At 40.8% G+C, this 27,648-nt stretch overlaps 2 protein-coding genes across 11 annotated transcripts in view; one reads left to right on the top strand and one right to left on the bottom strand.

Moving 5' to 3' along the window:
• LOC139163213 (cathepsin L-like proteinase) overlaps positions 1–27,648 on the bottom strand; it is a 74,538-nt gene that overhangs the window by 12,809 nt on the left and 34,081 nt on the right. For 4 of the 10 annotated variants that reach the window (XR_011558438.1, XR_011558436.1, XM_070744175.1 and 1 more), the window contains one exon: positions 25,614–26,043. Coding sequence is in view for 8 of the 10 variants with exons in the window: in XM_070744175.1 (XP_070600276.1) it covers positions 25,879–26,043 (165 nt within the window). In the remaining 2 variants the exon portion in view is untranslated. Of the gene's footprint in view, positions 1–21,512; positions 22,479–22,696; positions 24,754–25,613; positions 26,044–27,648 lie in introns of those variants that run through there. The other 6 variants (XM_070744197.1, XM_070744180.1, XM_070744185.1 and 3 more) reach the window with 6 other exon arrangements.
• LOC139157976 (cathepsin L2-like) lies at positions 16–6,128 on the top strand. The gene is given in 7 exon segments (XM_070735323.1): positions 16–144; positions 550–672; positions 2,390–2,492; positions 2,959–2,997; positions 3,000–3,166; positions 3,361–3,526; positions 5,983–6,128. Coding segments are annotated over 7 exon segments (873 nt in total).

The raw sequence follows: 27,648 nt of genomic DNA, 5'->3' as shown, positions 1-27,648 counted from the left end.
GATTAGAGAAAGGCAATGCTGTCCATCTCGGTGGCAGCACTGATCTGGTTGGTCTCCCTGAGAACCTTGTCCACAGCTTTGGATCCAACACTGGAGGGGACATGGAGAGACTGGAAGGCCACTCATGGTAAAGACTACCCTCAGGTGAGTTTGCTCCAGTATAACTCACATGAAATTGCTGTAGTTTGGTTGAATACAATGAGGGCTGAGTTGGCTGTCACTACTGATGTTCTCAGAGTTTTCTGTAGGTTCTGCTCCAAAGGAACAAAAATCTTACTTTCACGTCAAAGTGTTCCAGTTCTGTACCTTGATTTCAACTTAGAATAGCAATGTTTATAAACTGACTTTCTGCTATCTGTCTTCAGACAAATTGTGCATGCAATAACGTTGTGTATACTAAATTAAAATTGAAGGGAATTTGGTCCATTCCTGGATGGTTGAATTCAGGTCTGAGAGCTTTTATGGAAAAGAATATGAGTTTTAGATCTTGTAGGTGCCACTTGTTTAGACAGATGCAACTAAGGTATCTTTCTGGTCTTGGCTTCCCAGGAGGAGGAATCCTTCCGAAGAACCATATGGAAGGAGAATTGTCAGATGATTCAAGACCATAACAAGGAGGCTGATCTGGGGAAATACACCTACTGGCTCGGCATGAACCACTTTGGCGATTTGGTAAGCCTGGGTCTATCTGTCTGTCTGTCTGTATGCCTACCTACCTATTTGCTTGCTATAGCCAACCATCTCAGATGACTCTAGTTTTCACTTATTTATTAGGCACAGATGTCCCTTTTCCTAGAAGTTCCAGGAGCCTAATCTAGTATCCCCACTTCCCATCAAAAGCCTCAAGACAAATATTGGGGTGCTCGCTGTTTCTCAGCCCAAAGGAACCCAGTATGCTTCTATGGCTTAAGTCAGCGGTCCCCAAACTACGGCCCGTGGGCCACATGCGGGCCACTGAGGCCATTTATCCGGCCCGCCGGTGAGTGACAAGAGCATAGGAAAAGAGAGAGAGAAAGAAAGAAGAGGGAAAAGAGAGGGAGGGAAGAAGTGGAGAGGAATGAAGGAGGGAAGGAAGGAAGGAGAAATGGAGGGAAAAGGGAAGGAAGGAAGGAAGGAAGGAAGGAAGGAAGGAAGGAAGGAAGGAAGGAAGGAAGGAAGGAAGGAAGGAAGGAAGGAAGGAAGGAAGGAAGGATGAAATGAATGGAGGGACAGAGGATGGAAGGACTGTTTTGGGGGGGGTAATTTTTTAAAAAAATTCTCTCAACATACATTCACACAACACAGTGTACCATCTAATTTTTCATGAATAAAATGCAGTATTTTGTTAGTAATTAATATCAATCATCAAAAAAGTTGCAAAAGTTTTTTTTCTAATTTTGTCATCCAGTTACATTCATTTTCTTTTAATTAAATTTCCTCCTTAATGTTCCTTCAAAAAGTGCAGCAACAATTATATTTCTAACTTATCAACCATTATGCCAAAGTGCTTCCTTCATTCTTTATACATTTTTCATAAGCCAAGAAAACCTTGTATAGCCAATCAGATGTCAACAAAAGAAAATTAAAAACAAAACATAAACATATATGAATTTCAGACCTTCTCCCCCCTCTAAATAGTACATTCTCATTTTGTTTTTTACTTTAAAACAAGGTATGTGCATTGTGCATAGGAATTTGTTCATAGTTTTTTTTTATAGTCCGGCCCTCCAACAGTCCGAGGGACAGTGAACTGGCCCCCTGTGTAAAAAGTTTGGGGACCCCTGGCTTAAGTGGTCATGAACCTGTCTCTTTCCAGTCTATAGATTTTATAATTGAACTATACTGCAGAACTTGAATTCAATCCTCAATGTTATATTGATGACTCCATGATTCCAATTTTGCCACCTGGCTCTTTTATTTATGTCATATGGCCAGAACACATCAAGCAGACCCAACCAAAGACCAATAGCAATGGAATTATTGAAAATTTGCAAGCATTCCATCTGAGTATATTAGAATACTCAGATAGAATACTCATTCCATCTGAGTAGTCTAATATTCCAGCACTTATGAATACATAATTTTAAACTCTGGATGTGTTCAGCTATTTCTGTGAATTCATCTTTACCATCTCTCCCAGTCTATTATCCAGACTGGGAACATTACTATTTTACTTGCCAGGTGTTTGAGCTGGTTCATGGAGAATGCAGAATTCTGGGAGTTGAAGTCTAGACGTCTTAAAAGTTGCCAAAATTGAAATACACTTCGGTACACTAAATTATACACAAACTCCTCTATGATAATCTGGTTTTGTTTACTCATAACATGTATTCTTTGCATTGGATTTAAAACTTATTAAGGAGAAATATGAGAAGTAGAAATGGAGATCTGCTAAGGTTGTTCTCCTCAGACCAATGAAGAACTTGACGAGAGGCTGCACTGCCTTCCTGACCACATAGATTGGAGAACCAAAGGTGGTGTCACCAAAGTCAAAGATCAGGTGGGTTGTGGTAATGGTTCTGGGTTTAATGTAGAGATGTTTTGAAGGAAAAGAAGAGTGTTATAGTCTGTCCATTGGGACACAAGTGAAATTTTGACAGATTCACAAAAACTTGCAGATAAAGCTAAATTCTATCCTCTAAACTCCATCTCCAAAACTTTAATCCTGTCAGAACTCATTTTGCCATGCTGCTTTTAGTAAGAACAAATACCTTGTCAAAGGAATATAAATTAAATTTATAAGTTAAGAACAATTAATTCGTGGAATGGCTTGTCTCCAGAAGTTTTGGGTTCCCTATCACAGGAACAGATTGCGTTAGCTATTTGTCCACAATGGCATAGATTCTCCAGCTCAAGCACAGAGCTGGACTAGGAGACCGCTCAGTTCCCTTCCAACTCTGTTATTCTGTATTCTGAGTATTCAGATGATTAGTGGATCACTCCAGCTTTTTTTTTTAACCCACGGTTGATGTGGTTCTTGCTGGACCTTAAGTGCCACTGGTGCTCTGGAAGGCATGCATTTAAGAAAGCAGGGAAGCTGATCTCGCTGAGTGAACAAAATCTACTTGACTGTTCTGAGGAACCAGATAATAAAGGGTGCAAGAGAGGAATCATGCATGCAGCTTTTGAAACTGTGCGGAAGCAAGGCAGGATCAGTTCAGAGGAAAGCTACCCTTATGATGGAAAGGTAATAAATGATCAAATCTGTGTATATCCCAGCCCTTTCCTTCTGCATGCTTCAAGATGAACTATTTTGTTCTGCCTCTAGCTGATAATGCCTCCAGCAATAGGACGGAAATCATTTGAATCATGGGCAGAGACAATTACAATTAAATCCCATCAACTGCAAAAAAAAATTAGGATCACTGTTTTCTTCTGCAGAAATTGGAGTGTCGCTATAATTTTGAGGAATCTATTACCAGATGCAACTCATTCGGACAGATCATTGGAGGGGACAAAAAAGAAATTCAGGAAGCTGTGGCCAAGATTGGTCCAGTTTCTGTTGGAATAGATGCTGAGAGTAACAAGTTCCACTTCTATAAGTCAGGTAAGTTTCCCGAGGGCTCTCACAGTTGACCTTGTGATTCTTGCCATCTCCTCTGCCACCTAATATTCAACAGTGGTGAGGCCATACTCCATCTAAGTATTAAGGGGCTATATTATTCTTCTTGTTTTCAAGATGGTGACAAGAGAGCTTTTAGTTTATTTCAAGCCAGATTACATTAGGTTTGTTGGTTTGTTTTGAAGGCTTTGCTTTATTAGGTTAACATGATGGAAGTGATCGGGATTCAGTATTGCAGGTGATCTCTGCCAATTGCCACCAGTTCAATTCTCATCGGCTCAAGATAGACTCAATCTTCTATCTTTCCAGAGCTGGTAAAATGAGAACCCAAATTGCTGGGGGGAAATGCCGACTCTGTAAATTGCTTAGAGAGAGCTGTAAAGCACTGTGAAGCGGCATTTAAGTCTAAATGCTATTGCTCAGGTATCTTGGTGGTTATTGGAGCAATTTTCATTTGGTCTCAGAAGCTTCTTGGATTGTATCAGTGTTGGAATGGTGGGGCCAATTGTATCTCTCTCAGAGCCCAAATTTTGAACACTTTCTTTCCTTGGTGGTGGTCACTATTTTCAATCAATCTAACAGCCCAGTGCCAATCAATATTCTCCATCATCAACTGCTTTATTAGTTATTTATCTTTGGAATTGTGTGTATCTTTGGAAGAAGAAAAATGGCAAAATTTTGGGGATTTTAGAAACTAAATCTAAGCCCAGGATGGCCTAGAAAAAAAAGCACAGAAGACAACAAAGATGATTAGGGTACTGGAGGCTAAAACATATTATGAACAATTGTAGGAATTGGGTGTGTCTAGTTTAATGAAAAGAAGGACTAGGGGCGACATGATAGCAATCTTCTCAGGGGCTGCTACAAAGAAGGGGTCAACCTGAAGCAGAGGTAGTATTCAGCTGGTTCACACCAGTTCAATCAAATCAGTGATGGAAATTTGGCCAAGGTGATCGAACCGGTAGAGATGGCCGGCTGGCCACCCCCCAAACTGGTCCCCCCCGGTCACCACTCACTCATCCCACTTGCCCAGTTGCTGCTCACCCTGCCTGCCTGCCTGACGCTCACTAGTGCAGCCCGCTTACACAATGCTCACTCAATGCTCACCCTATCCATCCAAGCCCTATATAGGCCTTTGCTTAATGACCATGAGGTCCAGCTATGGACCTCATCTGTCACCTCTGCACCTCAACCTCCCTGCTCAGCTCACCAAAGGTAAGTAAGCATGTCACCCCCTCACCCTATGTTTGGGGGGCTCAGGGCCACGCCATTCCTTGACGCCCTGGAGCTGCCACCCATTTCAGCTGGGGCAGGGTTAGGACGGCAGCAATTTTTTCTGCAACTTCCAATACTTTTTGGCAAAGCGGCTCTCAAAAAGGCAACAGCTATTCGCAGGCTGCCAAAAAGTACAAATATGGCATATTTCCCCGGCTTGGTGGTCATGTGACCAGGTGGGCATGGCTAGTTGGTGATGTGGCCAGGTAGGCGAGGTTATGTGCATAGGGACTATCCAGAGGGCTGAAAAATGTGGTTTCTAACGGGTACGCACACTTTTGACCAGTCATTGCACATTTTTCATTTTGCATCCTATCTTGCTACCGTAGTGAAGAGAAGCACTGCAGTTGTGAAATGAGTGACACGGTTGTTAATAATGCTACAAGCATAAATGTGAGAATGGTTGTAAGTATGAGAACAGGTCAAAAGTGTGAGGACTGGTCATAGTTGACATTTTTCAGCCCTCTGAGTAGTCCCTATGCATGTACCATGCCCACCTGGTCACATCACCAGCTAGACACTTCCACTTGCACCACATGACCACCAAGCGATGCCTCCAAAATAAGCCATACCCACATAACCGGTTGTTAAAAATTTGAGTCCCACCACTCATTTTATTTCCTCCCACCTACCCTATTCTGAAATTACAGATTGTAAGACTAATCAATCATTCAGCTTACAATATGCAGAAGTAAAGTTCAGTATTTTCTTGAGTTTCATTACAATAAACCTTTCTCAATCTATAAGAGGAAAATGCTTTTAGGTCAGGATTGAAATGAGGGGATTTTGGTGCCCCTTAAGCTTGGTTGTTATTTTGCAGATGTTTCATCAGAAATGATGTTATCTAGTCGGGTTATGAAATGTCTGCAAGAAAACAACCAACCTCAAAGTACCAAGTGCCCTTCTCCATATTTTTCATTTGTAGAATAATTTTTTTTTTTTCTCCAGCACAGGATAAAATAATTGCTAAACATATTAAAAAGACAAAAAAACACCTAGAAGACACCATTGAAAAATAAGAAATGTTTCATCGTGGATTGGTTCTCTGGAAAAAGCTGGGAAATATCATTAGAGACTAAGGATTTTGTCCAGTGCTTGAACATCTTAGGAGGCCCAGGTGAAAACATCTCCAGTTAATATGCATTATGTATTAATTTCATTAATAGAGATAACAGTTCAGATGACGCTGTTAATTCGGTGCAGTGCGAAGAGGTGTGTTCTAAGGACTACATCACATAACATTGCCCATCAACAGCCCTCTATACACAAATTGGCATGCCTTTTACGCACTTTTGGAAAACATGGTACATAATTAATAGCAAACAAGATGAAACAAGCAACAAAGTGGCTCTGTTTAAAAGTGCTATTGCTAACATGTTGTAAGCCGCCCTGAGTCTAAGGATAAGGGCAGCATAAAAATCAAATAAATAAAATAAATAATAAAATAAATGTATTCGCACCCATGATAGAGGATGCTCCATCCAGAAGGTGGGTTCATTCCTACTACATTACAGCTCTCTGCATTCTGTCCCTAACTGATAAGACTGATAGTTACGTATGCAAAGCTTTCAAGATAATTTATCTGTCACAAGAAAACAGGATATGGTGGTGGTGGTGGTGATGGTGGTGATATAAGTCCAATCCTTGGCTACGGGCCAGGTATTTCCACATCTTCCAATCTTGCACTATTTCTTTGAATTGTTTAATGCTTTAGCTGCTGTCAGGGTTGATGATATCCAGCCTCCTTTGACAGATTGATTTCCTTTTGCTACCAATTCTTTCAAACATAATTGCTTTCTCCAGTGAATGGTCCCCCAAATGGGACACATTCTAAGTAATGGTTTGCAATAACAGGGGTCAGTTTTCTTTCCACTGCTGCTTTCCTTCATATAGCCTTCTAAGAATTTTAGGGCCAGGATGCCCCAAGACAAAAACATCTAAGAAAAAGAAGTGAATGTTCAAATGAACATATTTCAGCAAATGGGGTCTTTCTGACTAAAACTAGCTCTACAGGCACTCCTCCACATAGAACCATTTGCTTAATGACCATTTTAAGTTGTAACAGTACTGAAAAAATACTTACAACCAGTTCTCATAATGACTGTAGCAACATCCTCACAGACAAGGAGACTGAAGTAACAAGCTTATATGAAAATGGGTGCAGCATCTCAGAGTTATGCAAATAGTGATTTTCAACCTTCCCAGTTGGTTTCTGATAAGCAAAGTCAATGAAGGAAACTAGATTTGCTTAATGATGGCTTGAGTCACTTAAGAATTACATTTAACCATCCCAGCAATACAAGGTTGTAAAATTGAGCATAATTCACTTCACAGCTGTCTTGTTTAACAACTGGGAGAGACCCTAGGCTGCCAACCCACTTCACATTTTATTTACTGCAGGTCCTCTCAGTTTTTATCACATTATTAGTTTTTTACATTTTTATTGCTTAACAACAGAAATTCTGATTTCAATTGTGGTCATAATTCGAGGGCTACCTGTACCAATCCTACATAAGGACATCTGCCTGACTAATCTGGAGATCTTTAAGAAGAGATTGGACAGCCATTTGTCTGAAATAGTATAGGGCAGTGATGGCGAACCTGTGGCACGGGTGCCACAGGTGGCACACAAAGCCATATCTGCTGGCACACAAGCCGTTGCCCTAGCTCACCTCTAATATGCATGTGTGTGCTGGCCAGTACCAGGGATGCCTTTGGAATCTGGAGAGGGCGAAACACGAGCTTACTGGGCCTACCAGAAGTTGGGAAACAGGCCATTTCCTACCTCCAGAGGGCCTCCAAAAGTTTGACGATGACATGACGTCATCAGGCGGGAAAAACCATGGTATAGGGGGGGAAACCGCGAAGTATTTTTTAATTAATATTTTTGAAAAACCGTGGTATAGACTTTTCGCAAGTTCGAACCCGCAAAAATTGAGGGAACACTGTATTCAGTTTTTATCCTGCCTTTTAATATAGAACTCAAGCTAGTAAGCACACACATACCTCCTGCCTATTTTCCCCACAAAAACAATCCTGTGAGTTGGGTTTTGCTGAGGGTGAGTTATTGGCCCAAAGTCAGTCAGCTTTTATAGCTAAGGCAGGCCTGGAACTCATTGTCTTCATATCTAAGCCAGCACCTTCACCACTATCCCAAACTGACTCTTTTATGGTTTAGAGCAGTAGTTCTCAACCTAGGGGTCAGGACCATTTGGGGGGTCAAATGACTATCTCAAGGGGTCGCCTAAGACCATGGGAAAAGACAAACTTCCCATGGTGTTATAAACTAAAGCTTCTATACTGGCACTTTGGAACGTATTTTTATAATTCAACCAATCAGGCATTTACAGTTGAGGTGTCCCTCTGACCTTCCTACCAATCAGTTTAAAGCTGTTGGGAGAAAAGGGGCTAGACTTATGGTTGGAGGTCACCACAACATGAGGAATTATATTAAGGGGTTACAGCATTAGAGAGGTTGAGAACCACTAATTTAGAGGATAGCATCTTTTAAATTTTGTTTTTATTCAGAACAACAGGCATTGCCAAGGAGCCACCGCACTTCTTTATGACTTGTGGACTTCAGCTCCCAGAATTCCTCAGCTAGCCATGCTGGCTGGGGAATTCTGGGGGTTGAAGTCCACAAGTCTTAAAGTCTTAAAGTGATCAAATTTGTAGACCAAAGGCAACAGTGGGCAGAGGCTGTTGGAGCTTGTGATTGGCTGCAGAGAAGGAACTCATCATCCAATTAGAATGCTCATAAAAAGAAACAATTTGGTAAAGAATGATGATATACCCAACAGTATTGTTAGATTATGGATCTCTTGTATAATATTAAGTGAATGTATTCTAGCCCAGTTTATGATTAAAATGACCTTGTTGTTCCCCATATTCCGACTAGTCTGTTAGCTCCCAGTCATAAACCAGTGGGGGAACGCAAAACTAAAAATTTAGCTGCAAGACCACTAGATTATTTAGAGATTCCTGAGTTAATGGGATTACTTTTTGATTTGAAAGGAGAGGAGAGAAAAGATCCATAGCAGTACTGGACACAAGCCAACAGTGCTGGACTTCATGCTTGAATGAGAATGTAGGGGTCAAACTAAGTTTACCACCCAAATACTTAGCCAAGGATACTAAAACTGTCATAAAACGTTTAGAAAGTTCAGAAAAGTTGATACGCTGGGGAAGGCCTGGGAAATGAGTAATCTTTGGAAAGCAAAAGAGATTTATTTATTGTACATATTGATGATTTTTTTATGAATAAATGCATTCCCTCAGTTAAGAAACTACAAAAGAAATTCTGCTCATTGAAAATCCTGGTGTTTACAGTCATGCTGCCTCAGGACTTCATAAGTGAATGGCCTCTCTAACTTAAGAACACAATAAATAACTAAGGCTCCTTGGTGCTGAGCTTGCTTGTTTTTAAGCAGACATTTCATTACCCAAACTATAGTAACACAGAAACATAGAAGACTGACGGCAGAAAAACACCTCATGGTCCATCTAGTCTGCCCTTATACTATTTCCTGTATTTTATTTTACAATGGATATATGTTTATCCCAGGCATGTTTAAATTCAGTTACTGTGGATTTACCAACCACGTCTGCTGGAAGTTTGTTCCAAGGATCTACTACTCTTTCAGTGAAATAATATTTTCTCACGTTGCTTTTGATCTTTCCCCCAACTAACTTCAGATTGTGTCCCCATGTTCGTGTTCACTTTCCTATTAAAAACACTTCCCTCCTGAACCTTATTTAACCCTTTGACATATTTAAATGTTTCGATCATGTCCCCCCTTTTCCTTCTCTCCTCCAGACTATACAGATTGAGTTCATTAAGTCTTTCCTGATATGTTTTATGCTTAAGACCTTCCACCATTCTTGTAGCCCGTCTTTGGACCGGTTCAATTTTGTCAATATCTTTTTGTAGATGAGGTCTCCAGAACTGAACACAGTACTGTATTCCAAATGTGGTCTCACCAGCGCTCTATATAAGGGAACCACAATCTCCCTCTTCCTGCTTGTTATACCTCTAACTATGCAGCCAAGCATCCTACTTGCTTTTCCTACTGCCCGACCACACTGCTCACCCATTTTGAGACTGTCAGAAATCACCTAAATCCTTCTCTTCTGAAGTTTTTGCTAACACAGTAGGCAACATCATCAGGGCTGGTGCTAATCAAATGACTTGCTGCTGTGTAAATCACACCTCTTTAGGTTTACATAAGCCTATAAAAAGGAACTGTAGCTCCAGCCCTCTTTGCTGCTCCTAAAGTAATTTTGATATTTCTATATGTGGGAAATAGCTTCCTAACAGAAAAGCAGTTATGGCTATCAAAGCAATAAATGAGGAGTTTTAATAAGCTTTAATACAAGAATGGTGGAGTGAAAATAGGAGGAAGTAAACAGGTATGTTTGCTGCCCTGAGTTACTTGATGAAATAATAAAAGGGATGATAGACATCTAATATATAAACCAACCAAGGATAGGTTCTTTAGAAATAAGATAAATGTAAATACTGGCACGACTTTAGGGTAAAATAACCTAGTTAGTAACCGATGGTTAAGGTAGGAAATCGGATTGTTAATTTTATATAATAAAAACCTCGCTGCAAACACAGGGGAGATGAAGCGAGTATAATCCTCCCACTCACATAAATGAACCAACTGAAGATCCCAAGACCTGCTCTGATATGGTGCGTAAGTCGAGTTCTTTAGAAACCGCCCCCTTTCCACACCACGAAAGCATTGGCGGCATTTTCCTGAGGTAAACAACCCCGCTAATGCCTTGAAGTTATTATTCTGAGGGATCATGATACTTCCACAGCCTCTGAGAGGAGCTTTTCCCGGACTCACTGCATTCCTCTCAGGAGCTTATCCCCTCAGGCCGACCAGCCGTTTCTCGCCTCTCTTGCCGTGGCCCGAACTAGGAGGCCAAATCTGACCGCACTCGCTCCTCCTCAAAAGAATCGTTGAGAAGCGCGCTTGGCGGGAAACCCAACAGGCGCGCGCCAATTCTGTTATTCCCCTCGCACCTACAGCCGACAACGCCCAGCCGCCGAGGGGCGGGCTCGGAACGCCCAGCAAGGGCGGCTGCTGATGGGCTGGTTGCGACGTCAATCATCGTTGGAAAGTTAACGTTTACCGGGCAGGTAAACGGCAAGAGCGGTTAATTCGCCCGGCTCGTTTTGGCAGGAAACCCTTGGAGACGTACGAAAGGAAGATTTTTCAAATCGACTATTTGATTAAGGAACTGGAATTTTAGGGATTTTAAATAGCGATTTAATTTTTAATCTAATTGGATTAATGCTATTGTAATTTACTGTTTTTATGTGTTGTAAGCCGGAGAGGGGCGGCATAGAAATAATAGAAAAAATAATAATAATAATTATTGTTGTTGTTGTTGTTGTTGTTGTTATTATTATTATTATTATTATTATTATTATTATTATTATTATTATTATTATTATTATTATTATATAGCTAGAGGTATATAACAAGCAGGAAGAGTGAGATTATGATCCCGCTATATAGAGTGCTGGTGAGACCACATCTGGAATACTGTGTTCACTTCTGGAGACCTCACCTACAAAAAGATATTGACAAAATTGAACGGGTCCAAAGACGGCTACAAGAATGGTGGAAGGTCTTAAGCATAAAACGTATCAGGAAAGATTTAACGAACTCAATCTGTATAGTCTGGAGGACAGAAGGGAAAGGGGGGACATGATCAAAACATTTAAATATGTTAAAGGGTTAAATAAGGTCCAGGAGGGAAGTGTTTTTAATAGGAAACTGAATACAAGAACAAGGGGACACAATCTGAAGTTAGTTGGGGCAAAGATCAAAAGCAACATGAGAAAATATTATTTTACTGAAAGAGTAGTAGATCCTTGGAACAAACTTCCAGCATACGTGGTAGATAAATCCACAGTAACTAATTTAAACATGCCTGGGATAAACATATATCCATTGTAAGATAAAATACAGAAAATAGTATAAGGGCAGACTAGATGGACCATGAGGTCTTTTTCTGCCGTCAGACTTCTATGTTTCTATTATTATTAGTATTAGTATTATTCACTGTTACATCACACAGTCCTAGGTGCTTGGGAAGCACCTGACTAGTGATGAAATACAAAGTCCAGCATAGTGATCTCGTTTGCTGTGTTGTAATTATTATTATTATTATTATTATTGACTGAAATTTAATTTAATTTGTTACATTTATTTATTTATTTATTATTTAGATTTGTATGCCGCCCGTCTCCGCAGACTTATAAGCTGCCTAACTCTTAACGGACTTTGGGCGGTAAAATCCACCTGTTAAGCTAGTGTTTCTCAACCTTGACAATTTTGTGACAATTAGAACAATTAATCAGCAGAACTACCTGCCTCCAGGAGTTGTGGTGCTCTAACACTGGAAGTTTTTAAGAAGAGATTGGATAACCGTTTGTCTGAAATGAGATAGGGTTTCCTGCCTGAGCAAGGACTTGAACTAGAAGACTTCCAAGGTCCCTCCAACTGTTATTCTATTCTAAGACAGCTGGACTTCAGCTCCCAGAATTCCCCAGCCAAGATGTCTAGTTTGGGAATTCTGGGAGTTGAAGTCCAGCTGTCTTAAAATTTGTGAAACACTGCATTAAAACACACAAAAGTTTCAGCTTTGGGAAAATGGCCAAGATAAAAATGGCAGAAAAAATGCTTTCATAAATACACATTTTTAGACAAGGAGAGATAAGAGCCTCCATTGAGTGAGCAATAAGAAAAGAAAAGTTTATACATGATTGATTTTAAGCATTGTTGTTGTGTTTATAACTATACAGTATATTGTTTTATTTTTGGTGGAGAAAAATAACAAAAATTATACTCGATACAAAATAGTGCAACCCTGTCCTTTCAATATCAATAAAGCTGACACTTGGTTGCTATTATTATTTCCGGCTTTCTGCAAACCTCAAAATGTTCTGATCTGCTCTGAGAAATCTAATCTTTTTGGAAAATGCCACTTCCTATCTATCTGCCAGACCAACAGCAATGTGAAAAGTGACATTAGAAACTCACTGGAATCCCTTTAATGTTTGTTAAATTAAACAAAATAACAGAGTTGGACCTTGGAAGTCTTCCAGTCTATCCCCCTGCTCAAGTAGGAAACCGAAAACCATTTCAGACAAATGGTTATCTAATCTCTTAAAGACCTCCAGTGAGGGAGCAGCCACAGCTTCTGGAGGCAAGTTGTTCCATTGACTGTCAGGAAATTCATCCTTAGTTCTAGGTTGCTTATCCTTGATTACTTAGTTTCCATCAGTTGCTTCTTGTGCTGTTTTTAGATGCTTTGGAGAATTGGTGGACCTATTCTTCAAAAATAGAATGAAGCCTAGAACTGTGTTGGCTTTCTTGGCACTCCAAAACACCGTGGGACTGCTTAAAATGCATCGCCAGGCATGGGGGAGTTGAGATAGCTCTTCCCCCTAGGCCATTACAAGTTATGCATGGTATGTTTGTGTGTATGTTTGGTTTTATAATAGGGGTTTTTAGTTGTTTTTTATTATTGATTGTACATGTTGTGTTTATTGTTGTTAGCCGCCCCGAGTCTGTGGAGAGGGGCGGCATACAAATCCAATAAATTATTATTATTATTATTATTATTATTATTATTATTATTATTATTATTATCTTCTTGAGCTTTCCATCTCTTTGCTACTCTTTCAAAATTGTATAGAGAAATACAGGGGTGTTGTGAAGACTTTGGTATTCTGAGTTTAGTTGTTTTCTTGCAGACATTATCCAACTAGGTAACATTTTCAATGCATGTCCCAAAGATGCTTTTTTTTTTCCCAAGCGGCAACTGGACTTTTTTCTTTGAAGACGTTTCGCTTCTCATCCAAGAAGCTTCTTCAATCCTAATTTGATGAAAAGTGAAACGTCTTTAAAGAAGAACTAGAAAGTCCAGTTGCCTCTTGACTAAAAGCACCTTTGGGATTGGCCCCAAAATATGCTTACGGTTGAACTGTTGTATTGTTGTTGTTGTGGAACTGTTGTGTTGTGAGTCCTTAGGGATTTGGATGCCATACAAATGGAACTAAAGAAATAAATAAACTGGAACTCAGTGTCTCCTGGTGATTGACCCAAAGTCATCCAGCTGACTTTCATGTCTAAGACAGGATTAAAACTCAACATTTCTTGCTTTCTCAACTACTGTCCACATTGATGCCAGGCATTGGCTTGGCAGTCTGACTGTCTCTGCTGGGGTAGAAAAGGAATGAAGTTGGTTGGAACTTCTGAGTGAAGTTGTTGGGTTGTTTTCAGTTAGTCTGCTCCTCCCTTACCATTAGTTGCTGATGGAGTTGATAATTACTTCTCTTCCTCAACTGCCAATTCTTGTTTTTGCTCTCCCGCATAGTACAAATTTTATTCTCAATCTACCCAATCTGGGTGCTTTCCTTTTATAATTGAGGTCCAGATATGGTACAATGCTTTTCAGATTGCCTTAAAGTCCCATAGAAAAAAACCAAGAGAAGGGAGAATGTTTATAACAGTGATGGTGAACCTTTTTTGGCTCGTGTGCCAAAAGGCCGTCTAACGTGCCTGCATGTTTGCCCATACCCTCCCCCTGTACATGTGCACAAGCCCTGCACTGCCCCCCCATGCATGCCACACCACACCACCCTGCTGCTCCTGTGCATGCGCACAAGCCTTAAGCCTTCAGATTCCTGAAGCCTGGGGATGGTGAAAAAACAGTCAACCGGAAGTTTAGAAAAACGAACTTCCGGTTTGTTGTGGTTGGCTCTGGGCCAGCTTGTCTACGGGGAATTTGGATGAGGCTTTCGGAGAATCCTCGGGTTCACAGAGACTTGTTTTAATGCCAGCAGACTCTGATAGTGAAGTTGATTCACAGCCAAGGATAGACAGTGGGGGAGAGGAATCAGACAGAGAGATGGGTGCAGCCAGTCCATCAGTCAGTGCTCCAATTAGTGAGACGTCAGAGTCAGAGGAGGATCCACTTGTGGATGCCTGTGTACGCAGACTCATGGCAAGAAGGGACCAGCTGCACAGGCGTTGCCAAAGATAAGGGAGAACACCTGTTTCAGAGGCAATTAGGCTAAAGTGTTTGGGGATAAATTACGGGCATTAGGGAGTGTGCGTGTGGGCGTTTATCCGTTGGAGAAAGACCATTGCTACTGTTTGAATTATTCCAGGACTTCTACTGACTTTTGGACACTTCACAGTTAAATAACTCTTGTGGACTTATTGACGTGGGTGGCTGTGAACTTTTAACAGCTGCCTTATCTGCTGGTTTTGTTTTACTTTGCTTTGTGCCGTATTCAAGGACTCTTTCCGGGTGAGAGACATTTGGCTCTTTTTAGAGTGTGTGCTCAAAGAAATACTGTTTGGATAAACTTACTTTCTTTTTCTCTGTGACGTGTGTGTTTGAATTGCATTCCAAACTCACTGGGGGGCTACTAGGGAAGGGCCTGGCATAACACGGTTTGCCAATTTTTCGTACACCGGGGGTGTCAGGAGGCTTCCTTGAAGCTTCTGGAGTGTGAAAAATGGCACTCCTCAAGGTCAAAAATCAGGGGACCAGTGTACGTATCCATGCTGGAGCTGACATAGGGCAACACTTCACGTGCCCTTTGATATGAAATGGTCTTCTTCCATAGTTCAGTGGGAAAAAGCATTCTGTATTAGAGAAGGTGTTTTACGAGTTACATACTAGTTTGTTGAAGTGCCCTTTGCTCTTAGATACACATTGTATTCTTTTCAAATCCTTATTTTAACATGAAAAAGAACTAGCTCTGTAACGTAGCACAGAGGCAAGCCATTAAATGAGCTGCCATGGTGTGGAGATTAAGTTTAAAGGCTAGAAGGAGGAAGATCTTGAGTTTGAGATCATAGAAACATAGAAGACTGACGGCAGAAAAAGACCTCATGGTCCATCTAGTCTGCCCTTATACTATTTCCTGTGTTGTATCTTAGGATGGATATATGTTTATCCCAGGCATGTTTAAATTCAGTTACTGTGGATTTACCAACCACGTCTGCTGGAAGTTTGTTTCAAGGATCTACTACTCTTTCAGTGAAATAATATTTCCTCACGTTGCTTTTGATTTTTCCCCCAACTAACTTCAGATTGTGTCCCCTTGTTCTTGTGTTCACTTTCCTATTAAAAACACTTCCCTCCTGAACCTTATTTAACCCTTTAACATATTTAAATGTTTTGATCATGTCCCCCCTTTTCCTTCTGTCCTCCAGATTATACAGATTGAGTTCATTAAGTCTTTCTTGATATGTTTTGTGCTTAAGACCTTCCACCATTCTTGTAGCCCGTCTTTGGACCCGTTCAATTTTGTCAATATCTTTTTGTAGGTGAGGTCTCCAGAACTGAACACAGTATTCCAAATGTGGTCTCACCAGCGCTCTATACAAGGGGATCACAATCTCCCTCTTCCTGCTTGTTATTCCTCTAGCTATGCAGCCAAGCATCCTACTTGCTTTCCCTACCGCCCGACCACACTGCTCACCCATTTTGAGACTGTCAGAAATCACTACCCCTAAATCCTTCTCTTCTGAAGTATTTGCTCACACAGAACTGCCAATGCAATACTCAGATTGAGGATTCCTTTTCCCCAAGTGCATTATTTTACATTTGGAAACATTAAACTGCAGTTTCCATTGCTTTGACCATTTATCTAGTAAAGCTAAATCATTTACCATATTACAGACCCCTCCAGGAATATCAACCCTATTGCACACTTTAGAGTCATAGGCAAACCTTCCCTACCAAACCTTCCCCTATGTCACTCACAAACATATTAAAAAGAATAGGACCCAGAACAGACCCTTGTGGCACACCGCTTGTAACCTGTCTCTGCTCAGAATACTCGCCATTAACAATAACTCTCTGATGTCTATGCTTCAGCCAGCTTGAAATCCACTGAACTATCCAGGGATTAAGTCCAATCTTCACTATCATCTTTATCTCTTAAAAGTTTCTTCTTGACTTTAGGCTGGTGAATCTCACCCCAATGACGTCATAAGGTTGATGGTCTTTGTGGTCTTCCCGAATTCCACTGTTGTTTGTTTGAATAAATTATATGACGATAAAAACAAACAGAAACAATAGTAAGAGCTCAGGAAGTAGTACAGGGAAAGGCACTAAACCCAAAGTACCGCAAACAAAAGTAAATGCAGGTAGTCATCAAATTATAACCACAACTGTTTTTTCAGATGTTGGAATATTGGCCAAGTAAACACTACTTTCCAAATAAACCACAGATTGTGGTATAGAGAAAACTTGAGAATATTATTACCGTAGCAATATCAAGACCTTAACGACAAAATAAATTAATTGAAAACAGAAAACTGCCTAGATGGGAAGTTCAATACAGCAAGTAAACAAAGAGCAAACATTTCAAAGAAATGAAAATAATTGAATTGGGCTGAACCTTATAAATCAGTCTTGAGATTGAACTTGATTCCTGTTGACTAGCGGAGACCTCCGTGCTGTTTTCTTAGCGTAATACAAAATAGGTTCAGCATTTCTTTTTAATTTCTTGAATTGTTGCTACAGAAATCTAAATAGGTTTTATTCAGCAAGCAATAGCATTTACATTTAGATACTGCCTCATAGCACTTTACAGCCCTCTCTAACTGATTTACAGTGTCAGCCTCTTGCCCATAACAGTCTGGATCCTTCTTTTACCAACTTTGGAAGGATAGAAGGTTTAGTCAATCTTGAGCCCCTCTGGGTCGAACTGCTGGCAGTGGGCAGAATTAGCCTGCAATACTGCATTATAACCATTGCAGCACCACAGCTCTTAAGCTCTAGCATTTGTCCAAATGTCAGTTTTGGAATTGGGTACCAGTATCTTATATTTGTGACTATTGGTACATATGTTCAATGAGAAATGTTAATGTAGTAAAAAGAGATTTTCAATGTCTAAGTGTGGAGCTGGGTAAAATAACTGATTCAGTGACTTTCTCAGAGGTGTTACCGGTTTGTGGCCAAGAGGATAAAACAACGTGTATCAGAGAGTTTAATGTGTGGTTAAGGCAGTGGTGTAAAGCTGAAGGTTTTGGCTATGTAAGTCATGATGTCAGTAGGTGGTCTAATAGGGAGTTGTTTAAGAGGTATGGTTTGCATCCATCATACAGAGGTACCCAGGTGCTCGGTGAGGAATTCAGAACTTTTTTGGACAGGCATTTAAACTAGGTAAAGGGGACAGAGATGTAACTGATGTGGGTGATTTCTGTCCCCGACCAATGAGGATAAATCAGTTTTTGGAAGCTTATGAAAAGGGAACTGCAAATAAAATAGATGTAGTTGTTGATGATAAGGGGCAAACTAATAACGAAAATAATGTTCTTCGGGTAATGTGCATGAATGCTCGAAGCTTGAGCAACAAGCTCTGTGAGTTAATGGCCATAATATCTAGAGATAATTTGGATCTGGTTGCCATAACTGAGACATGGTTTAAGGATTCTAGTGAATGGGAATTATCCATACCAGGATATACACTGTATAGGAAGGATAGAATAGAGAGAAGGGGAGGTGGAGTAGCCATTTATGTTAAAGAAAGTCTAAATACAATACTAATTCAAAATATATGTCAAGATCTGGAGACTCTCTGGATTTGCATGCAAAATAAAGAAGGTTCTGTCATTAGAATTGGGGTGATCTATAGGCCTCCAGGGCAATCTGAGGAATATGACAACAAGATGTTGGATGAAATTACCGAAATGGCAGTAAAGGGAGATATTGTGGTTATGGGTGATTTCAACATGCCTGATGTTGACTGGAATATCCCCAGTGCCCTTACATGCAAAAGTAAGAATATAGTAGAGGCCTTTACAGGAGCAGCTCTGGCACAGCTGGTTAAGACACCAACTAGAGGGGAGAATATTCTAGATTTAGTTTTTACGAATGGGAATTGGGTTTCAGAGGTCAAGGTGGGAGAAAATTTAGGTTGCAGTGACCATCTATGTTTGTGGTTTGATGTAAAAACTCATTGTGAGCAATCCTATAATGCAACCAAAGTATTGGATTTCAGAAAAACAAATTTTAATGTAATGGGGAAATATTTAGATAACGAATTAAAGGGGAAGGATAAAATGGCAGGAGTGAGCACCCAGCGGACTGTATTAAAAAAGGCCATCTTAAAAGCCACTGGACTGTATGTAAGACAAATAACTAAAGGTAAAAGGAAGAAGAAACCGCTATGGTTTAGCAATGATGTAAGGGCTATAGTCAATGAAAAAAAGGCTGCCTATAGGAGGTATAAAGAGTCTGGAAGTATAGCTGATAGGGAGGTGTATAAAATGAGGCAGAAGGAGGCGAAACAGATAATATATGCTGCTAAAGCCTCAAAAGAGGAAGAAATTGCCAAATCTGTAAAGAAGGGGGATAAAACCTTCTTCAGATATATTAGTGATAAGAAGAAGAAAAACTGCAGCATCACAAAGCTTAGTACAGGGAATAATACATGCATTAATGGGAATGAGGAGATTGCTGACCATTTCAATAGCTACTTCTGTTCAGTTTTCTCAAAAGACACCTTACAAAATAATACTATAGAAGGATATAGCATTGCTTCCAGCTGTACGGATTCAGCTCCAGTGATCTTAGAAGCCGATGTCTTAGAAGAACTTGAACGATTAAAGATAAATAAGGCAATGGGTCCAGATGGCATCCACCCCAGACTTCTTAAAGAACTCAGATCTGTCATTGCTACCCCCCTGACTGATTTGTTTAACCAATCCCTGTTAACAGGAGATGTTACTGAGGATTGGAGAATGGCCAGTGTTGTGCCTATCCACAAGAAGGGCAGTAGAGAAGAAGCTGGTAACTACAGGCCAGTTAGCTTGACATCAGTTGTAGTTAAAATGATGGAGACTCTACTCAAAAAGAGGATAAATCAGCATCTAAAAAACAATAACTTATTGGACCCAAACCAGCATGGCTTTACTGAAGGCAAATCATGTCAGACTAATCTCATTGATTTCTTTGACTATGTCACAAAGGTGTTGGATGAAGGTGGTGCCGTGGATATTGCCTACCTGGACTTCAGCAAAGCCTTTGATATGGTTCCACATAAAGAGCTGATAGATAAATTAGTGAAGATTGGACTTAATCCCTGGATAGTTCAATGCATTTGCAGCTGACTGAAGCGTAGACATCAGACATACGGCGAGTATTCTGAGCAGAGTCAGGTTACAAGCGGTGTGCCACAAGGGTCTGTTCTGGGTCCTATTCTTTTTAATATGTTTGTGAGTGACATAGGGGAAGGTTTGGTAGGGAAGGTTTGCCTATTTGCCGATGACTCTAAAGTGTGCAATAGGGTTGATATTCCTGGAGGGGTCTGTAATATGGTAAATGATTTAGCTTTACTAGATAAATGGTCAAAGCAATGGAAACTGCAGTTTAATGTTTCCAAATGTAAAATAATGCACTTGGGGAAAAGGAATCCTCAATCTGAGTATTGTATTGGCAGTTCTGTGTTAGCAAATACTTCAGAAGAAAAGGATTTAGGGGTAGTGATTTCTGACAGTCTCAAAATGAGTGAACAGTGCAGTCAGGCGGTAGGGAAAGCAAGTAGGATGCTTGGCTGCATAGCTAGAGGTATAACAAGCAGGAAGAGGGAGATTATGATCCCGCTATATAGAATGCTGGTGAGACCACATTTGGAATACTGTGTTCAGTTCTGGAGACCTCACCTACAAAAAGATATTGACAAAATTGAACGGGTCCAAAGACGGGCTACAAGAATGGTGGAAGGTCTTAAGCATAAAACGTATCAGGAAAGACTTAATGTACTCAATCTGTATAGTCTGGAGGACAGAAGGAAAAGGGGGGACATGATCGAAACATTTAAATATATTAAAGGGTTAAATAAGGTCCGGGAGGGAAGTGTTTTTAATAGGAAAGTGAACACAAGAACAAGGGGACACAATCTGAAGTTAGTTGGGGGAAAGATCAAAAGCAACATGAGAAAATATTATTTTACTGAAAGAGTAGTAGATCCTTGGAACAAACTTCCAGCAGACGTGGTAGATAAATCCACAGTAACTGAATTTAAACATGCCTGGGATAAACATATATCCATCCTAAGATAAAATACAGAAAATAGTATAAGGGCAGACTAGATGGACCATGAGGTCTTTTTCTGCCATCAGACTTCTATGTTTCTATGTTCACAATAAAACTGATTGATTACAAGACTGAAAATATAAGTATGAATTAGCCTCGTCTATTCAGGAAAGGTATAAAACTAAATCTAATGACTGAATGCTTCTTAACTAATAATTTTTCTAAATTGATTACATGCCATCAACTCTTTATCAACTTCTTCTTATTTGAGAAGAACTTTCCAACTTTCAGCAAAAGATAAGACTGTTCAAACTCTGCTTCTAATCCTTGCTTGTTGGAGAGTCCTGCCTTGTCTATGGAAAGCAGTAATAGAGAAAAAGAAAGTTCTTACAATGTTGGCTTTCAGATGGATTTAGTGTCACAGTCACTGCTGACTGAAGAGCCCAGTGAATGAATGGCCTTTGAGGAGTTTCTTTCAGTCCAGTTATCTCAGGATTGCTTTTATGAGGAAAAAAACCCTAGTGAAAATCTCCAATGTACAGTAATTTGTCTTGATAAAGCCATTTTATTTATTCATAAATGAAAATAACAAGTAAGTGGATCTCTGGTAGTTTGAAAATTATCTTTCTAATTCTTCCTGCAACCAAGATAACATGAGTGCAAAAGAAAGCAACTGTGGGGATAAACCACACAAATACACAATTTCAAAAGGTTATTTCAAAATGCAAAGCAAAAAAACCACATTCCCATTTATGAAAAACAATTTGTGGCACAAAAATACCACAGATGAAACTAAAGTGATTAGCTATCTATCATACAGTTGGTGTTGACTCCTGACCATAGAAATATTTTTCCATTAAAATTACAATACAGTTGTGCGCAAGTGAAATTCAGGTGGAGTTAAAGCAGAAAAATAATTCAAAGCAAGGTTTTTACCTGCACAATTTACAACATCTTGATAAATTATAGAATTTATCCAGATTCAAAAGGCAAAATGTGATTAGCGTATGAGTAGGTATGTACAGAACCTTAATGTAACGTATTTCCCTGGGTTTGTGTAAATACCCACACTATTCAGGAAAGTATGTGTTTGATAAAAGTCTTCTCAATATGAGTATCGGTTTGGTATTATAGTGCAGTGATGGCGATAGATGCAGTGATAGTGTGTGCGCGTGCTGTCGTGCATGTGGGAGTGCCCACACCCATAATTCAGTGCCTGGAGAGGATGAAAACAGCTTCTCCCCAGGCTCCAAAGGCTAAAACCGCCCTCTCCCAACCCCCTGGAGGTTCTCTGAAAGCCAAAAACATCCTCCCAGAGCCTCTGTGCGAGCCAAAAATACGCTGGCCAGCAAACACATGCACATTGGAGCTGAGCTAGGGGAATGGCTCGAGTGCCAGCAGATATGGCTCTGTGTGCCACCTGTCGCACCCGTGCCATAGGTTTGCCACCACTGCTATAGTGGTTAAGGTGCTGGCATAGAAATCAGGAAATTGAAGTCTAGTTGTGCCTGAGGCATGAAAAATCAACTGGATTACTTTGGGTCAGTCAATCCCTTGGCCAAAGAGTTGCTTTCTGCAGGGAAATAGAAGGAGTATTGTGAATGTTCACTACCTTAAGTTACTTATAAAGAGCAATAATAAAAGCAAGATAAAATCTTTATGCTACATATGCACCCATACATTGTCCAAATCATACTTTTGCCTTTTGCTAAATTCATATTGCTTCTCAGATCCAGTAAATTTAATTTGTATCCAAAAAGTAATAGCCATGAAATGTTTTGGCCATATGTAATAATTATAACAGGCGCAATTAGCAATTTTATTAAACTTTAATTTGCTAATTCTTAACAAATTTGGAGAAATTTATAGCTATTTGGAAAAAAGTCAGCCAAGAAATATCTAGGAAGATCCAGATAAAGTAATACAGAATAGGATTGAAATAAAATTTCCATTGCAAAATATAATACAAATGGTGAAGTAAAGCTTTTTAAAAACAATAAACCCTATTATTGACAGTTTAGGGACCAGATAGGCTGAGATGAAATGAAAATTAGTCATCTATTTACAATGGGTCGCTTAACAACCATTCAGATTTATGAAAGATGCCCATAAGGTTTTTACCACCCAATTTTGAAGTTACAACAGTTTCAACACTAAATACATGACACCATGCGATTGCACTTTGGGTGCTTAGCAACCAGCTCACATTTACTGCTGTTTGCAGCATCCCATGGTCTACACAATCACAATTTTTGACATTTTTTGCAATTTTCCGGTATTTATTTCCAGTTTCCAATAAAAATGCCCCATTGGGTATAAAGGATTTGCTTAATGATTCATGATTAACCATTAATTAATGGTTAATGATTACTGCATTTGATTAAACACTGCACTCGCTTAACAGCCACTGCAAAATATGTAAAAGTGTGTCCAGTCACATGGTGAGCCGTTTAATGTCCACATTGACTTAGAACTGTGGTTCCAGACTCAATTATGGTTGTAAATCTAGGGTTACTTATAATTTGAGGTAAAGTCTAGAGAGGTCTGAGCTTTGCAAACAGGACATAGTGAAAAGAATAATACCTTACCTACTTTCTCAGAGAAAGCAAAAGGAACAGGGATGGGCTTCAAAACTTTTAGCAAGGGGTTCTCTGCCTGGGTCTGGGTGGGCGTGGCCTACTCCACCTCCTGCACCACAGTGGGAGAGGTGTTTTTGCCCTCGTTGGGCTCTGAAGGTTTTGCTCGAGCTTCCGGGAGGACGAAAACAACCTCTCCAGGCTCCGGAGGCCCTTCAGAGGCTGGAAACAGGCCCACTTCCCAAACTTCTGGTAGGCCTGCAAATGGGCTGGGAGGGCCAGGGTGGAGTGGTCAGGGCTACTTATTTATTTTGTCCAATACACAATGAGGGTTTTTAGTGGGCATATATCTATATACACATAGTAAAATACATGATGAAGGTTATAGGGGAGATACTCATAGTAAAATATATCTAAGAAATAATAGAAAAGAAGGTATAGTAATAGAACATATCAATGAAAGAATAGAAGAAGAGATATAGGAATAGAAGAGAGATATAGGAGAGCAATAGGACAGGGGACGGAAGGCACTCTAGTGCACTTGTACTCGCCCCTTACTGACCTCTTAGGAATCTGGATAGGTCAACCGTAGATAATCTAAGGGTAAAGTGTTGGGGGTTTGGGGATGACACTATGGAGTCCGGTAATGAGTTCCACGCTTCGACAACTCAGTTACTGAAGTCATATTTTTTACAGTCAAGTTTGGAGTGGTTAATATTAAGCTTAAATCTGTTGTGTGCTCTTGCGCTGTTGTAGTTGAAGCTGAAATAGTCACCGACAGGCAGGACGTTGCAGCATATGATCTTGTGGGCAATACTTAGATCTTGTTTAAGGCGTCTTAGTTCTAAACTTTCTAGGCCCAGGATTGAAAGTCTAGTCTCATAAGGGATTCTATTTCGAGTGGAGGAGTGAAGGGCTCTTCTGGTGAAGTATCTTTGGACATTTTCAAGGGTGTTAATGTCTGAAATGCGATATGGGTTCCAAACAGATGAGCTGTATTCGAGGATGGGTCTGGCAAAAGTTTTGTAAACTCTGGTAAGTAGTGTGAGATTGCCAGAGCAGAAGTTACGTAGGATTAGGTTTACAACTCTTGAAGCCTTCTTGGCTATATTGTTGCAGTGGGCTAGCCAGTAGTGGGATTTGGGGATTCTCCGAACCGCACAGAATCTAAGCTAGGGGGTTCTCCCGAACTCCTGCGAACCTCCATCAGCCCATTCTTGAAGCTGCAGTTCAAAACGCTTTTTGTGGTTTTTTTAAACAAAAACTTATGAACTGCAAAGATAAAAGAAAAAAAATGTAAAGGGAGAGTCTACATTCACTTCCGAATGTCCCGAATGTCCCACTTCCGAATGTCCCGCTATTTTCCTCTTGTTTCACTAAACATTTAGTTCTGTATTTATTGTTCTAATGAGTTTATCACTATATATTTTTAAAAGATAAAAACACCCTCAGACCTAAATATGTCGCAGGACAGGAGGCAAAAGCCTGCAATATTAGGAAACTAAGTACAGTGATACCTTGTCTTACAAACTTAATTGGTTCCGGGACGAGGTTCTTAAGGTGAAAAGTTTGTAAGACGAAACAATGTTTCCCATAGGAATTAATGGAAAAGTGATTAATGCGTGCAAGCCCAAAATTCACCCCTTTTGCCAGCCGAAGCGCCCATTTTTGCACTGCTGGGATTCCCTTGAGGCTCCCCTCCATGGGAAACCCCACCTCTGGACTTCTGTGTTTTTGCGATGCTGCAGGGGAATCCCAACAGGGGAATCTCAGCATCGCAAAAACGAGTGCTTCGCTGGCAACGGAAGTCTGGAGGTGGGGTTTCCCAGCGAAGGGAGCATCAGTGAAATCGCAGCATTGCAAAAACACCGAAGTCTCGAATCCCCACCTCCGGACCTCTGTGTTTTTGCGATGCTGCGATTTCACTGAGACTCCCCTCACTAGGAAACCCCACCTCTGGACTTCTGTTGCCAGCGAAGCGCCCATTTTTGCACTGCTGGATTCCCCTGCTGGGATTCCCCTGCAGCATCACAAAAACATGGAAGTCTGGAGGTGGGGTTTCCCATGGAGGGGAGCCTCAGAGGAATCCCAGCAGTGCAAAAATGGGTGCTTTGCTGGCAACAGAAGTCCAGAGGCGGGGCATCCCAGCGGCGGCGGTGGGTTTGTAAGGTGAAAATAGTTTGTAAGAAGAGGCAAAAAAATCTTAAACCCCAGGTTTGTATCTCGAAAAGTTTGACGAGGCGTTTGCAAGACGAGGTATCACTGTATTAGAGCAAAAAGCAAGAGACGGCTTTAACATGGGGGAATCTGTTTGTCTGGCAGACAGGAAATTTGCTAGATTTCAGTTAATCCTACTTACATCACCATAATTGATCTTGAGTCACAGCCTTGTTTTGTCTACCAAGCCAGCTTGCAACATTTCTGGCAACGGCGACGATAACGGCTTATACACCCACACCTCCTTCCTAAGACTTTCTTGGTTCCGTTGCTGGACCTTAGACAGAACTTTTCCAATTTTCCAGAACGATGTTTGCTTCGTCTTCTTCTGTGGGCGAGAGCCAGCTGTTAAAATAATAACCGTCTTGTAGTGATTCAGACTGGACAATGGAGCTATGCGATTAAAGCTGAAGGCAATAAACTGAGATACAGTTAGAATAATAATAATAATTAATAATAATTTATTGGGTTTGTGTGCCGCCCCTCTCCGTAGACTCGGGGCGACTAACAACAATGATATAAACAGCATGTGACAATCCAATAATAAATAACAGCTAAAAACCCTTATTATAAAACCAAACATATACACAGACATACCATGCATAACTTCTAATGGCCTAGGGGGAAGGAATGTCTCAACTCCCCCATGCCTGGCGGTATAAATCAGTCTTGAGTAGTTTACGAAAGACAGGGAGGGTGGGGGCAATTGTAATCTCCGGGGGGGAGTTGGTTCCAGAGGGCCGGGGCCGCCACAGAGAAGGCTCTTCTCTGTGTGCCACCCCTCTCTGGAGACTCGGAGTGGCTTACAACAACAATACATAATACAAAACTAATGGTTAAAGAAGAGGACAGTTTAAAATCCTTATTATAAAAAAAACAGTCATTCATCCCAAACAAACCATACATAAAATGAAACGGCAGAGGTGGGTTTTTAGGAGTTTGCGAAAGGCAAGGAGGGTGGGGGCAGTCCTGATCTCCGGAGGGAGTTGATTCCAGAGGATCGGGGCCGCCACAGAGAAGGCTCTTCGCCTGGGCCCGGGACCCGGAGAAGACCAACTCTGTGGGACCTTATCGGTCGCTGGGATTCGTGCGGTAGCAGGCAGTTCCGGAGGTAGTCTGGTCCAAAGCCATGGAGGGCTTTAAAGGTCATGACTGTCTGTAAAGTGGCTGTAAAGGCTTAAGCAGGCCTATTGCCTTGGTTTGGCAGAATTGTCCTGGTTTGGCAACCAAAGCCCAGGCATCCCTGCCAACTTGCAAAAGAATCCTGGAATAATTGCTTGAAAACACAATAAGCCTAGTTGCAAAACAGAGACTGAAAGTTTTCTTTCCCAAAGCAGAAGGGAGAAAAGCCATACAGGTTTTCTTTGGGGCAGATTTGAGAAACTAAAAGGCCCTTTAGAAATAGGACTTGTTTCAGTGGTATGACTGGTTGAAACTAAGGTACGTCTTATATTCTGACGCGTCTAAAAAAAAATACAATACTGTACCTCTCTTCTCAAGACTTATGACAGGCTTTGATGTCATCTTCCCATGTAGGATTTGGAAATTTCTGGCGACGTTTCGACGAGGTCCCACTCGTCATCTTCAGGCTGATGTTTCTGTCCTTATTCTCAGGCAAATAAGGACAGAAACACCAGCCTGAAGATGACGAGTGAGACCTCGTCGAAATGTCGCCAGAAATTTCCAAATCCTACACGGGAAGAAACCCGAATATACCAGTAGATTTTCACGGGTACAGGTATGACGGTCTTGGTAGAGAATTAGCAGTTTGAGCTATTGGATCAGATCCCTTCCAGCTTTGTACCAGGGAGGGGCTATATGTTTTTCTTATGTCGGATCACCCTGGTATATTAAAGCAGCGTTTCCCAACCGGTGTGCCGTGGCACACTAGTGTGCCGCGAGACACCGCCAGGTGTGCCGCGAAGCTAGGGAAGCTCCAGCTGGGCGGGG

Source organism: Erythrolamprus reginae, chromosome 1 (genome assembly GCF_031021105.1).
Source record: "Erythrolamprus reginae isolate rEryReg1 chromosome 1, rEryReg1.hap1, whole genome shotgun sequence".
Classification (NCBI taxonomy): Eukaryota; Metazoa; Chordata; class Lepidosauria; order Squamata; family Dipsadidae; genus Erythrolamprus; species Erythrolamprus reginae.
The sequence above is the reverse complement of the archived record's forward strand: the minus strand, read 5'-3'. Positions and strand labels throughout refer to the sequence as shown.